Source organism: Ovis aries, chromosome 2, assembly GCF_016772045.2.
Source record: "Ovis aries strain OAR_USU_Benz2616 breed Rambouillet chromosome 2, ARS-UI_Ramb_v3.0, whole genome shotgun sequence".
Taxonomy (NCBI): domain Eukaryota; kingdom Metazoa; phylum Chordata; class Mammalia; order Artiodactyla; family Bovidae; genus Ovis; species Ovis aries.
The window spans coordinates 234,140,473-234,152,167 of record NC_056055.1 but is presented as its reverse complement, the minus strand read 5'-3'; the positions used below and the strand labels follow the sequence as shown (position 1 = coordinate 234,152,167).

General features: G+C 56.9%; 1 protein-coding gene across 3 annotated transcripts; it reads right to left on the bottom strand.

Moving 5' to 3' along the window:
• Nucleotides 1-4,633: 4,633 nt before the first annotated feature.
• On the bottom strand, nucleotides 4,634-11,627 carry CHRND (cholinergic receptor nicotinic delta subunit). 3 transcript variants are annotated; one of them, XM_027965316.3, is made up of 12 exons: nucleotides 11,548-11,627; nucleotides 11,188-11,333; nucleotides 10,734-10,778; nucleotides 10,356-10,465; nucleotides 10,105-10,260; nucleotides 9,842-9,951; nucleotides 8,869-9,069; nucleotides 7,693-7,804; nucleotides 7,488-7,602; nucleotides 6,235-6,439; nucleotides 6,028-6,146; nucleotides 4,634-5,098 (listed from the first exon to the last, which is right to left on the bottom strand). In XM_027965316.3, exons 1-12 carry the CDS (start codon nucleotides 11,597-11,599, stop codon nucleotides 4,916-4,918), a joined length of 1,554 nt encoding a protein of 517 aa, XP_027821117.2. In that variant the 5' UTR covers nucleotides 11,600-11,627; the 3' UTR covers nucleotides 4,634-4,915. The 3 variants fall into 3 exon arrangements, with proteins under 3 accessions (XP_027821117.2, XP_060267347.1, XP_027821119.1); XM_060411364.1 differs by having other exon boundaries at nucleotides 11,188-11,627; XM_027965318.3 differs by lacking the exons at nucleotides 8,869-9,069; nucleotides 9,842-9,951; nucleotides 10,734-10,778; nucleotides 11,188-11,333; nucleotides 11,548-11,627 and having other exon boundaries at nucleotides 10,356-10,437.
• Between the last annotated feature and the right edge of the window lie 68 nt (nucleotides 11,628-11,695).

Genomic DNA, 11,695 nt, shown 5'->3' with positions numbered 1-11,695 from the left:
CCCTGAACTACCTCGATCTCTCATTTGGTGCTGCTCTGGACCCTGTGCTTGGTTTTCCTGGACGACCCTGTCCCCAGCCGGAAAAGCTTCCCTCTCACCACGCATCTAGGTGTGTGGCCCATTTTCCCTGGAGTTTACCAAGCCAATGGCTCCTGTTCCCCACGTTGCCCCCGGTCCCCCCAGACTCAATTCCGTTACCTGTTTTGCAAAGCAGTACCTCTCCTCTTCTCTGTGCTGGGCTAAGTTGCTACAGTCGTGTCTGACTCTGCGATCCTATGGACTGCAGCCCCCCAAGTTCCTCTGTCCATGGGATTCTCCAGGTAAGAATACTGGAGTGGGCTGTCGCGCCGTTTCTCCAGGGGATCTTCCCCACCTGGGGATCAAACCCATGTCTCTTAGGTCTCCTGCATTGGCAGGGGGGTTCTTTATCACTAGTGCCACCTGGGAAGCCCACCTTCTCCTCTCTGCTCACCTCCAAGTTGATGCTTTGCCAAAAATCATTAATGGCTTCTTCCCCATAATCATGGACCACCTACTGCCCGCCCTCCTCCACCACCCCCAGGGATAGATGGTCAGCTGATTCTCAACATTCCTGACTTTCTTCCCTACAAGTGTCTGGGAAGGAAAAGGAACACTCTGGAAAGTGACTTCCTTCTGGTAGGACCTGCATCTCCTTCTTCTGGATGTAGATTTTAACTCCTGGTTTCTCCCCTTCTCTCTGCTCTGGGAGGTCTCCTTGGTGATCTTGGGGCATCTCTGAGGAGTGGCAGTTTCTGCCCTGGAGGTGTTAAGGTCGGGGTATGGGAACCATTGGACTTCCTGGCAGCTCAGTGGTAAAGAATTCACCTGCCAATGCAGGAGACTTGGGTTCGATCCCTGGGTCAGGAAGATCCCTTGGAGAAGGAAATGGCAACCCACTCCAGTATTCTTGCCTTGGAAACCTCATGGACAGAGGAGCTCGGCGGGCCACTGTCCCTAGTGTTGCAAATAGGCAGACACTACTTAGAGCTTAAACAACAACAGCTTCAGTTTAGTCGCTCAATCGTGTCCGGTCTTTGCGACCCTGTGGGCTGCAGCATGCCAGGCCTCCCTGCCCATCATCAACTCCCAGAGTTACATGTCCATTGAGTCGGTGATGCTGTCTAGCCATCTCATCCTCTGTCGTCCTCTTCTCCTCCTGCCTTCAATCTTTCCCAGGATCAGGGAACAACAGCTTGGAACCCATTAAGAGAAAGCCTCCTGTAGTCCTCACTGTCTAACAACTGTGCCACCTTCTCCTCCAGAGGCCTGAAAAGCAAAATGTTCATTTCCCAGGCTCCCTTGCAGGCGGGGCAGCCATGTGATGACCTCTTGACCGATGGGGTGTCTGCTGAAGTCAGCCAAGTGGTTTCAGCTTTTTCTTCCTGCTGAAAGGGTCAGAAAAGGCTGACCCCTTTCCTGTCTTGAAGATGATGTGAAATACGGAGCTGTGGCAGTCAAGGTGCTACCCGAGGCTTCAGGCTGGAGGACAAAATCAGCACGTGAAGGAGGGAGGGCTGGGCAGAGAGCACAAAGCCAGGCCCCTCACAGCTTGGTGGGGCAGCTGAGCCGGGGAAGCAGCTGCAGTCTCGAGATTCTTCCCATATGAGAAAGAGGAAACCTTGATGTTTAAACCATGAGTCTTGGGGATTTTCTGTTCCTTACAGGCCGGCACATTTTCCTGATGGATTTATCGCCCTTTGAGAGAGGGTGGGTAGCTGTGCTGGCCTGGGGAAAGTGCGTTAGGGACTCCCTCTAGCTTCATGGGAAGCCGGTCCCCTATTGGTGTCACTTCCTGGGGAGGGAAGGAGATGGGGTTCCATGCCACCTGGAGGGTGAACCAGTCCTGACAGCACCCTGGGGCTGGAGTGCTGGGCTAGTGGGTGTTGTTGGGGGACCCACTGTGACCCTGGGAACCTGCTCAAGAGGCATCCTTAGTCGGGTGGGGCATTTGGGGGTTGTGGCTCAGCTGGTAAAGAATCTGCCTGCAATGTGGGAGACCTGGGTTCGATCTCTGGGTTGGGACGATCCCCTGGAGAAGGGAAAGGCAATCCACTCCAGTACTCTGGCCTGGAGAATTCATGGATTATATAGTCCATGGGGTCGCAAAGAGTCAGACACGACTGAACGACTTTCACTTCACTTCTCCTCTAGAAGGTTCATAGCCAGGCACCTAAGCAGGCTTGACACGCTGAAGCCTTGCTATTGCATTGTGTAAGACTTGCTGCAAACAGAGCCACCATGTGGCAAAGAGAAGCAACAACAGTGGTCGAGGGATCTGATTTCAGCCTTTCCGCCCTTACACATCTCTGCGTGGGCTTCCCAGGTGGTTCAGTGGTAAAGCATTGCCTGCAATGCAAGAGACGCCAGAGACGGGTTCGGTCCCTAGGTTGGGAAGATCCCCTGGACTGGCAACTCACTCTGGTATTCTTGCCTGGAGAATTACCATGGACAGAGGAGCCTGGAGGGCTGCAGTCCATCGGGTCGCAGAGTCAGACATGACTGAGCACACATACACTACTTAGACATCGCTGTGAGTGAGACAGAGACCCTTCCGATTTGGTGGCCAATTCCAGGGAAGACCCAGACTCCCTGCTCATCTGAAAGGTGTAAGTCTAAGCTAGTTTTCCTATTGAGAGGGGGAAAAACCTAAAGATGTGTACCTTGAATTTTTGGAAGGTTCATATTGGACAGCAGAAGTAAGTAGGGTCAGTTTTGATTCTAAATGATTTCTCTTCTCTTCAGTTCCATGTAAAGATTAAACATCTTTCCTTCTATATACCTAAGCTCACAAGGTCACTGATTCCCTCTGAGGGATGTGGGCTCAGCTGTGAGTCTCAAGCCTGCACATCAAGGAGGTGAAGAATCAGGTTTTCCAACCTGCCTCAGTCCCCTCTCAGTTACCACACCAGGCCTGGATGTGGAAGGCCCCTGTGAGCTCCCAGGGACCTGTTCTTAGTGACTGTGGCCCACAAACGAGAAATGAGATAAACAGCCACCGCTTAAATTTGCAGGACACACGTAACTACTGTGACTCCTACTAGCAAATTTGAGCTTCAGAATGCCTCATGAGCCGGACTTAAGACATACTTTGAGAAAGCTGCAACTGAGAGGTGAGGGCTGGTTGGCCCAAGGTCACCTGCTGGTGTAACTAACAACCCCCAAAGGTTGTCTCTCGACACAACAGATGTTTGCTGTCTCACACAGTTTCTGAGGGTCAGGAATCCAGGAGCTGTTGAGGGGGTGGTTCTGGCTCAGAGACTTTCGGGTTCATCCGAAGGCTCCACTGTGACCGATGGGGCCCCCTCGGCCAGAGGATCCGAGGTCATCCACAAGGCTGTTGGCTGGAGGCCTCAGTTCCTTGCCGCGAGGACCTCTCCACGGGGCTGCTCATCATGCCAGCCGGCTTCCCCAAAGTCAGAGAGCTAGCTGACCGTGAGTGAGGGTGTAAGAGCAGGTGAATGAGAATGTGCTGTGATGTCTTTCACTATCTGCCCTCAGAAATGACACCCCATCACTTCTGCCTCAGCCTACAGGTCACAGAGACCAATCTCAGCACCGTGTGGGAGGCACCACACAGGGTGTGAGTACCAGGAGGTGGGGGTCCCTGGGCCACCCTGGAGGTAGGTGACCACACAGAACCACATCCTCAAAGAATTTGGCCCTTGGGATAGGATTGGTGGGGGCTCCCTTTGGGGTAGAGTTGTCAGATTTAGTCAGATGTAGCAAAATAAAATACAGCGTTCCTAGTTAAATTTGAATTTCAAATAGGCAATGAATCATCTTTTTTTTTTCTTAGTATATGTACGTCCCAAGTCTTGCCTTGACAACCCTACTTTGGGAGGAGGAATAAGTACCCGTCCCTGGGATGATGGCTGAGTCCCGAGGCTTTCAGATGGTGTGTCTGACCTGAGCTGGACAGGCTGATCTCTGGATTCTGTGGATGCTGAACCTGACCTTTCCATCCCTGTCCTCAGCTTCCCAGAGGGACCCAGGGAGAGTGGCCGAGGCTTAAAAGCCTGGGGAAGGCCATTCTGCAGTCCTGAGGCTCCCATGCCTGCCAAGAAACTCCTTCTTTAGAAGACATGGAAACAAAGGCAGCCCCAAACTCGGCTCCAGGTGGGGCCTCAGATGCCCAAGGTTTAGGGGTTGGCAAGGGAAGGTGCTGGAGAAGCAGGGGAGGAAAGGTCCAGGATCCACCTACTCCACCCCCCACCTGGGGGAGGGGGAGGCTAGAAGATGCTTCTGTCTCTCTGACCCCTCACAGAATGGCCCAATAGGCTGGCTCCAGTGCAAACTCCCTGGTCCCTAAGCCAGCCCCCTGCAGGCGTGTGTGCTAAGTTGCTCAGTCCTGTCTGACTATTTGCAACCCTAGGGACTGTAGCCTGCCAGGCTCCCCTGTCCATGGGGATTTTCTAGGCAAGAATCCTGGAGTGGGCTGCCATGCCCTTTTCCAGGGGATCTTCCCAGCCCAGGGATTAACTCATGCCTCTTGCATCTCCTGCACTGGCAGGCGGATTCTTAATCACTAGTGCCACCTGGGAAGCCCAAGCCAGCCCCCTGCCTCCCCACAAATCGCCTTGCCCCACCCCCAGCCGATGTCCACGCTCAGACCTTCTCCAGAGGGTCCTGGTTTTATTTGCAAAAGAACCACTGTTGAGATGTGGGCTCCCCCCTCCAATCCTGGACCTCAGCTGTCTCTGCCCCAGCCTTGCAGGGACCAACTGGGCTCAGGTCTCAGGGCCGAGATATAGCCACCTCAGGAAGAGCTGGTGGTCTCTCAGACACCCCTGTCCACACAACAACCCACCCCACCCCCTGCAGGCCCATTCCTTTCAGGCCAACCCCCTCCCCTCACGCCCAGAAACGGCCCTGGTTGCTGGGCTGGCCAAGGGCTCTAGATGAAGCGCTTGTCCTTCTCGAGGTAGGAGAAGGGGTCCCCAGGGAAAGGCTGAGCTGGAGGCTGGTTGTAGGCGCCCTGCAGGAAGATCCAGGCTGTGCCCACCACCATGATGGGTGTCACCACAAACAGGCAGAGTCGGTCCACGGTGCGAGCGACCCGGTTCCAGCAGTCCTTCTCCTGGGGCCAAGGGTAAGAGACAATGGGGTGAGAAGGGGCCCCAGACCACAGACTCCCACCCCAAGCTGGGGCCCGGTGACAGACGCACGGCCTCAGCATAGCTGTGGGGGCTACCTCCGGCTTGCAGCAGATGGGAGGTGCTGGCGTGTCCGCAGCAAATACCCAGCCCCTCTCCCCTGCTTCCCAGGGACTGGCAGGGCTTGGTTATCCTATCTGTCCAGGAGACAGAGAGCAGGGCCATGGCCTCCCCCAAGCCACGCAGTGCTGCCACAAGCCTGTATGTGAACTGAAAAAAGTGCCCCTATTTCAAGAGAGAATTTTTACAAGTTGTATACACTAGGGGTAAAGAACCTGCCTACCAGTGCAGGAGACCTAAGAGACCTGGGTTCGATCCTTGGGTCAGGAAGATCCCTTGGAGAAGGGCATGGCAGCCCACTCCAGTATTCTTGCCTGGAGAATCCTATGGACAGAGGAGACTGTGGCGGGCTACCGTCCATAGGATCACAGAGTCAGACATGACTGAAGTGACTTAGCACATATGCACAGGTACAATACTGAATAACCATATAAGGCAGTCTTTTAAGTGTCTGGCTTTGTCTGGAGTTTCAGGCTTGGAGTTGAGCAGGGACAGAAAATGATTGGCAGCTAGGAGAAAGAAGGGACCTGAAGGGAGGTCCAGAGCATGGCCCCAACAGGGCAGAGCTGTGTGTTTGTGTGTACACCTGAGTGTGTTCCTGGCCACACACACTGCTACGAGGTTATAAGCAGGAGCTCCCGCTCCCTTACAGGCCTGGAATCTGCACTCACTCTTCACTCCTTCATCTAAGTTGGCAGGTATCTCGGAGGGGAGCTGTGCCCCCTTAAGATAGGATATGCTTGATTAGTGCACTACTTGAACACCTGTACATGGGAACACCGTGGCTACTCACCTCATTGTAACTGTTCTGGTCCTTCATGTGGTTGACGATGAAGTTGGCCCCATCCACAGCTGGTTTCAGCTCACTGAAGAGCTCCTGTTGAGCCTGCTCAGAGCCTGCTGGGGGCTGGCCTGTGGACACCAGGCCAGGGGTGGGCATGAGGTGTGCCCTTACCCCACCTCCCATGGATGGGCCAAACTCCAGCCACTGGAGACTCACGTGCCGTGGTGAGGCGCCGGGCCAGCCCATGCCTCTCTGACTGCTTCTCAAACATGAGGTCACTTCGGGACTTGAGTGAGAAGTACTCCTCTGCCTTCGAGATGTAGCCCAGGGAGCTGCTTCTCCGGATCAGGGCTCCAGGGCTGGGCCCGTCCTCCGCTGGGCGGGACATGTGCAGGATCTCGGGAAGGGTCTCCAGGAAGAGCTGGGTAGGTCAGAGGAGCCATCATACAAAGTGGGTCACCTTCACTCATCCAAATATTGGGGCTTCACCCCTGGCTGCTGCAAGGTGTTCCCCAATCCATCATTTATCCCCCCGACCCTAACTGATGGACACTTAGGTTGCTTCCAGTTCTCCCTCACTGCTCAGCATAGAGAACTCATTGGTTGAAAATGAATTCCAGGTGAAATACAAAAAGTCAGAAAAATGCCCCGAGTGCCGTGCTAAGACCAGAAAAGTTGCTCAACGACCCCCCTCAGCTGTCCCCAAACCACCTGGTGGCCCTGCAGAGGACGAGAGGCAAGGAAAGCACCCCTCCTGGGGACCCTGCCCCCACAGTTCTCACTTTGTTTGGAATCGAGGTATAACCAATACATAATAGAATCAACAAACCATCCTCGTGTAGCCAGGTGAAATTCTTCAGAAGCATTTCTCTGTGTAAACACCTCTCAGATAAGAACTTTATCTAAGATGTTCCCTCCTTCCTGTGTGTGTGTGAGTTGCTCAGTCCTGTCTGACTCTTTGAGACCCTATGGGCTGTAACCCACTAGGCTCCTCAGTCCATGGCGTTCTCCAGGCAAGAATACTGGAGTGGGTTGCCATGCCCTCCTCCAGAGGATCTTCCCGACTCAGGGACTGAACCTAGGTCTCCTGCACTGCGGGCACAGATTATTTATCTGAGCCACCAGGAAAGCTCCCCTCTTTCCTGCCTGGCCCCTATCAATTCCTACGCAGCCCCAGAGGGAATCACCACACCTTGTCTTCTAGCACTAAAGACTGGTTTTGCCTGTCCTTGAACTTCACAGAAAGGAAATTTTGCAGTCTCCTTAAAGTCTGACTTCTGGGTAACATTCAGCCTGGGGCAAGTCGACAAGCAGGGGTAGCAACCTCCCCACCGTGTGCATGTGCGCATGCGCTCCACCACCACTGGGTACTGCCCCCACGTGCCGGTGCGTGTGTACGCATGCGCCTCGCGCATTCCGCCGCAGAGAGGCACTGGGCCATCTCCAACTTTTGGCTACTGAGCCCTCACCTTCTTCACCCGCTCAGACAGCACGTGGGTGCTGGGTGTGCGGAAGTGAATGTTGAGCACGATGACACAGATCACCACGACCACGGTCACCAGCACCATGCCAAAGAGCAGGAACCTGTGGGCGCAGGTGCAGTCTGGAGCCCCTGCCCAGGGTGGGGCGGGGTGGGGCGGCGGGAGGGGGGGGCGGTCAGGGAGGGCTGCTCACTTGCCGATGAGGGGGATGGCCATGGACGTGGCGGGCAGCCGCTTGGAGATGAGCAGCAGGAAGACAGACTGGGCCAGGAGCACCGAGATGGCCATGGATGTCTTCTCGCCACCTGGGGGACCCTGTCCTTAGCTCTGACCTCTGGCCCAGGGCCTGGAGGGTCGCACGGTGGCCCCTGCACTGCTGTCCACAATGCCATGGTGCCCAGAGCTCAGGAGCTAGAGCACTTGGGTTCCCATCCGTCTTTCCCCTTATTGCTAGGTGACCTTGGACAAGCAGCCTAACCTCTCTGTGCCTCAGATTCCTCAACTGTTAAATGTTGGGAGGACAGAGCGAGAGAGTGTGTCTCAAATGCTCTGACTCTGCCTGGCTGTGGGTGAGAGCTCAAGAAACAGTTGCCATCCTCGTCAGCCAATCCCCTGCCACTCAGCCCCTCTAGACCACAGATCTGCGTAGAAGCCCCAGGGTGTCCTCACAGACCCCAGCCCAGCCCCGCCCTGCCTTGCCCACCTGAGCCCCTGAGAAGTGCTGTGGGGTGGGCCCCGTGGTCACAGACCCCTGGCCCCCGCCCCACTGCCCCTTCTTGGCCTGCAGTGCGCCTCACAGCCTGGCTCTGGTTCCCACCCCACCGCCCCCAGGCTATACTCCTAATCCTGTATTTTCCACCCTGTCTGCCAGGGTCAGGGCTGGATCATATTTGTCTCTGGAACTCACCGTGCCCTGCTCATAGTAAATGTTCTGGAGCCAAGTGACCACAGATGACATGTGACATGACACCTTCTAGAATGAGGTGAGTATAGATTGCATGTCCTCTGCCCTGGCTTCCTAGAGACCCCGTGATCCACCCACTGGCTCCACAGCCAATCTCTCCCCAGCAGAGGGAGACTGTAGTGTTCTCCCTAGGGTCTTTGGGAAGCCCAGCATGAGAGGCAGAAGTGAGGTCCAAGAGGGATGGGACTCCCTGGGGCCTTGTCCTCTTATGGGATATCCCACAGGGTCACAGAGCCCTACCGCTGACAGGCCGTGTGCTCCTCATACATGGACCCTGGGCAGGGAACCCCAGAAGTGGTGATGCGCGCCCCCCCCAGCCAAGTGGCTCCCAGGGAAAGTGAGGGGCAGGGCTGGGGCGGCTGAGCTCAGGGGCCCTCGGGAGGGGGTGCCGGGTGCTGGGCTCACAGTCAGCCGGCAGGTAGAAGACCAGGTTGATCATGAAAGAGATGAGCACGCAGGGCACCAGGATGTTGATGACATAGAAGAGTGGCTTGCGGCGGATAATGAGGTAGAAGGTGACGTCCTGGCGGTTAGGACTGTCCAGCGGCGCACTGGGGTCCACGTTGACCCTGGCTGGCCGGTGCACTATCTCCCATTCCCCGTTCTCTGAGGGAGACACGTGGATGCCTTGGGGTCAGGCTGGGCAAGGTGGCCAAGGAGAGGCTTGGTGCAGGATGGTGGGGGTGGTGGCTAGCGGGGACTGAGCTGGCCCAGGGGCTTAGCCAGGCCTGTCTGCAGTGTCCTAAGGGGGCTGGGGGGTGGGGACCCAGAGGAGGGTTCACGTTCTGTTTGTGGGTGTCTTTCCCTGGGGCTTGGGATGAACATTTCACTCTTCAAGGGCAAAGTTTTCCTCTGGGATGGATTTTTTTTTTCTCCTTGGGAAAAATAAAAGCTGAGGCCATATGTGGTTCAAATAAGAGCCTTGGGGAATAACAAAGCAGTCAGAGGAATCACTACCCCCACCATGATGTACCAGCCTCGGGACGAGCGGGATGCGGTCTCTTCTGACAGACAGGGGCAAGTGGTTGGGCCCCATACAAGGTCTGAGCCTGGTCACAGACGGGGGGGGAGGGGGGCGTTGGGAGGGGGCAGCATACACACCGTGTGGACGGCACACGGCACACACATCAGATGACAGTCAAAGCCCCAACCACCCCCCAGGCCCTCTGGGGATGGGAAAACTAAACCACCCCTCTCATCCGTCGGCCAGATCGACCCCAGGGACCCTGTCCTGACGGGGAAGGGTCTGTGTCCACCTGCACGTCTGTGTACTGGTGTGACCATGCCCCGTGTATGTACACACACGTGCAGCTCTGTGACTATCTGTGGGCAGGTGTCCAGGGAAGCCTGGCCACCCAGGAGCTGCTGCTCCCGGCACCTGTGAAGCCCTCGGGATCAATGATGATCCACTCCACGGGGTAGGAGCGGCCGTCTTCTTCATCCTGCTTCAGGCTCAGAGTGATCTCCTTGGTCGTGTACTTGAGCGAACTGGGGAGGGCAGAGGGCAGAGGGTGGGTCTCAGCCGCTGGCCAGGGCCACGGTGGGGATGGGGCCTCTGCCTGGGGTTGGGGGAGTGTTTGCCTCCCTCGGCCCCTGGTAGGGTGCCCTGGTGGGGAGGGGCGGTCGGAGAAGTGGGGGCACCTGAACTTGAGGGAGCAGTTCTGCCAGTCGAAGGGGAAGTAGGTGACAGAGATGGGGCAGGAAGAACGGAAGATGGCGGGCGGCAGCCAGTAGACGTAGCCCGAGGGGTAGATGAGCACGTTGCAGGGGTAGGAGATCCGGAAGGAGCCGTCATTGCTGGGGACACGGACAAGGGCTACAGTGAGTGCTGGCCAGCGTGGGGGAGGCAGAGGTGGGAGGGCGGCGGGAGGTGGGGCGGGCTGCAGCTCAACTTGTTCTCCAGCACAATCTCTGGGCGCCACACCATGTCAGCAGGCAGACGCAGGACGCTGATGTTCCCAAAGTCTTCAGCATCCCACTGCAGCCGGCTGTCTGTCCAGCCCTGGAAGCCCAAAAGCAATGTCAGCACTGTGACAGTGTTCCTTGAGATGAAGATCCTAATTCACCAAAGGCTCTACCTGGGCTGTGGTGGCAGTAGCTGGTGAGAAGGCCACTTGGGTCTGGGGTTTCTCGGGAGGCAGGGGCCAGTCTGTCCTGGAGGACAGTGTCTGAAGCAAGCTGGGGATCCCGCAGCAGAAGCAAGCACAGGGGTATTTGGGCCCTGCATCCTCTCTGCCACCCCGTGGCTCTGTGTGGGGTGTTCTCCTTACCTGCTCGATCCACACATTCGTGGTGAGGGTCTCTTCAACTTCTTTCTGTAATCAGGCAGGAAGCTGGTGCCCCAGAGGCCAGTACACATTCCCTAGGTGCCTTCTCCCAGCTCCCACCCGGGGGGGAGACCATGATGATGACCTGTCCCCAGCAGTCAGGAGTGGATGGACAGACCAAGAAGCAGGGAGAGCACATGGCCTCTTGAATGTGTCATGGGTGCAAAATGGGGTGGAGATGGGGGAGATCCCAGAACTGAAGCTGGAGGGGAAGGGGCATCACCTGAGGTCTGCAGGCAGTACAGAACCTGGAGAGGGCCTGAGTGCATTTCCAGGGGAGAGGGCCTACTGGAGCTGGGGCTGGGGCCTTGACCTTCCTCCCCATGGCCATCCCAGCCGGACCTCCAGGAAGCTGTGGCTGCTGCCCTTCCCCCACCAGCCAGGAGTGGCCGCTCACCAGGGAGATGAGGTTGGAGAGGGTGAGAGCCAGGGAGATCTCCACGCTGTCCTCTTTGTGCACTGCGGGCCGCAGCTCCTTGTTGTAGGCCTTCTCCTCAAACAGGTGCCGGATCAGCCGCTCCTCCTCGTTCAAACCCCAGCTGCCTGGGGAGGGTGGGGGACAGGGGCCCAGGGAGGACGCTGCCCTGAGGTCCTGCTGGGCATGCAGTGGGACCCCGGGGGTCAGCCCCTCCAGGGAAAAAATGGCTGTGGGAGTGGGGAGGTGAGCCTGATGCCGGGAGAGGGTGTCCCGGGTCAGAGGAGGAGAGAGGAGACCGTGCAATGGGGACGCTTTGGGGAGGGTGATGGCCATTCTTACCGCACACGACCAGGGCAGCCAGCAGCCCCACTGTTAATACAGACCCTTCCATCCTGTTCCTCTGAGTGGGTCTTGGGTCTGCCCCTCCGGTCGGCAGGGCTGGGGAGTGTGGGTGAGTGCCAAGGGGACAGGTGCAGGGTGGGGGCAT

Excerpts from the sequence above, each read along its gene's own strand:
- CHRND (XM_060411364.1), bottom strand. The coding sequence starts at position 11,541 with ATGGCCATCACCCTCCCCAAAGCGTCCCCATTGCACGGTCTCCTCTCT. Across the intron at positions 7,805-8,868 it reads CTTCTACCTGCCGGCTGACT|GTGGCGAGAAGACATCCATG; the intron begins GTGAGCCCAGCA and ends AGGGTCCCCCAG. Across the intron at positions 7,603-7,692 it reads GCCATCCCCCTCATCGGCAA|GTTCCTGCTCTTTGGCATGG; the intron begins GTGAGCAGCCCT and ends CTGCGCCCACAG.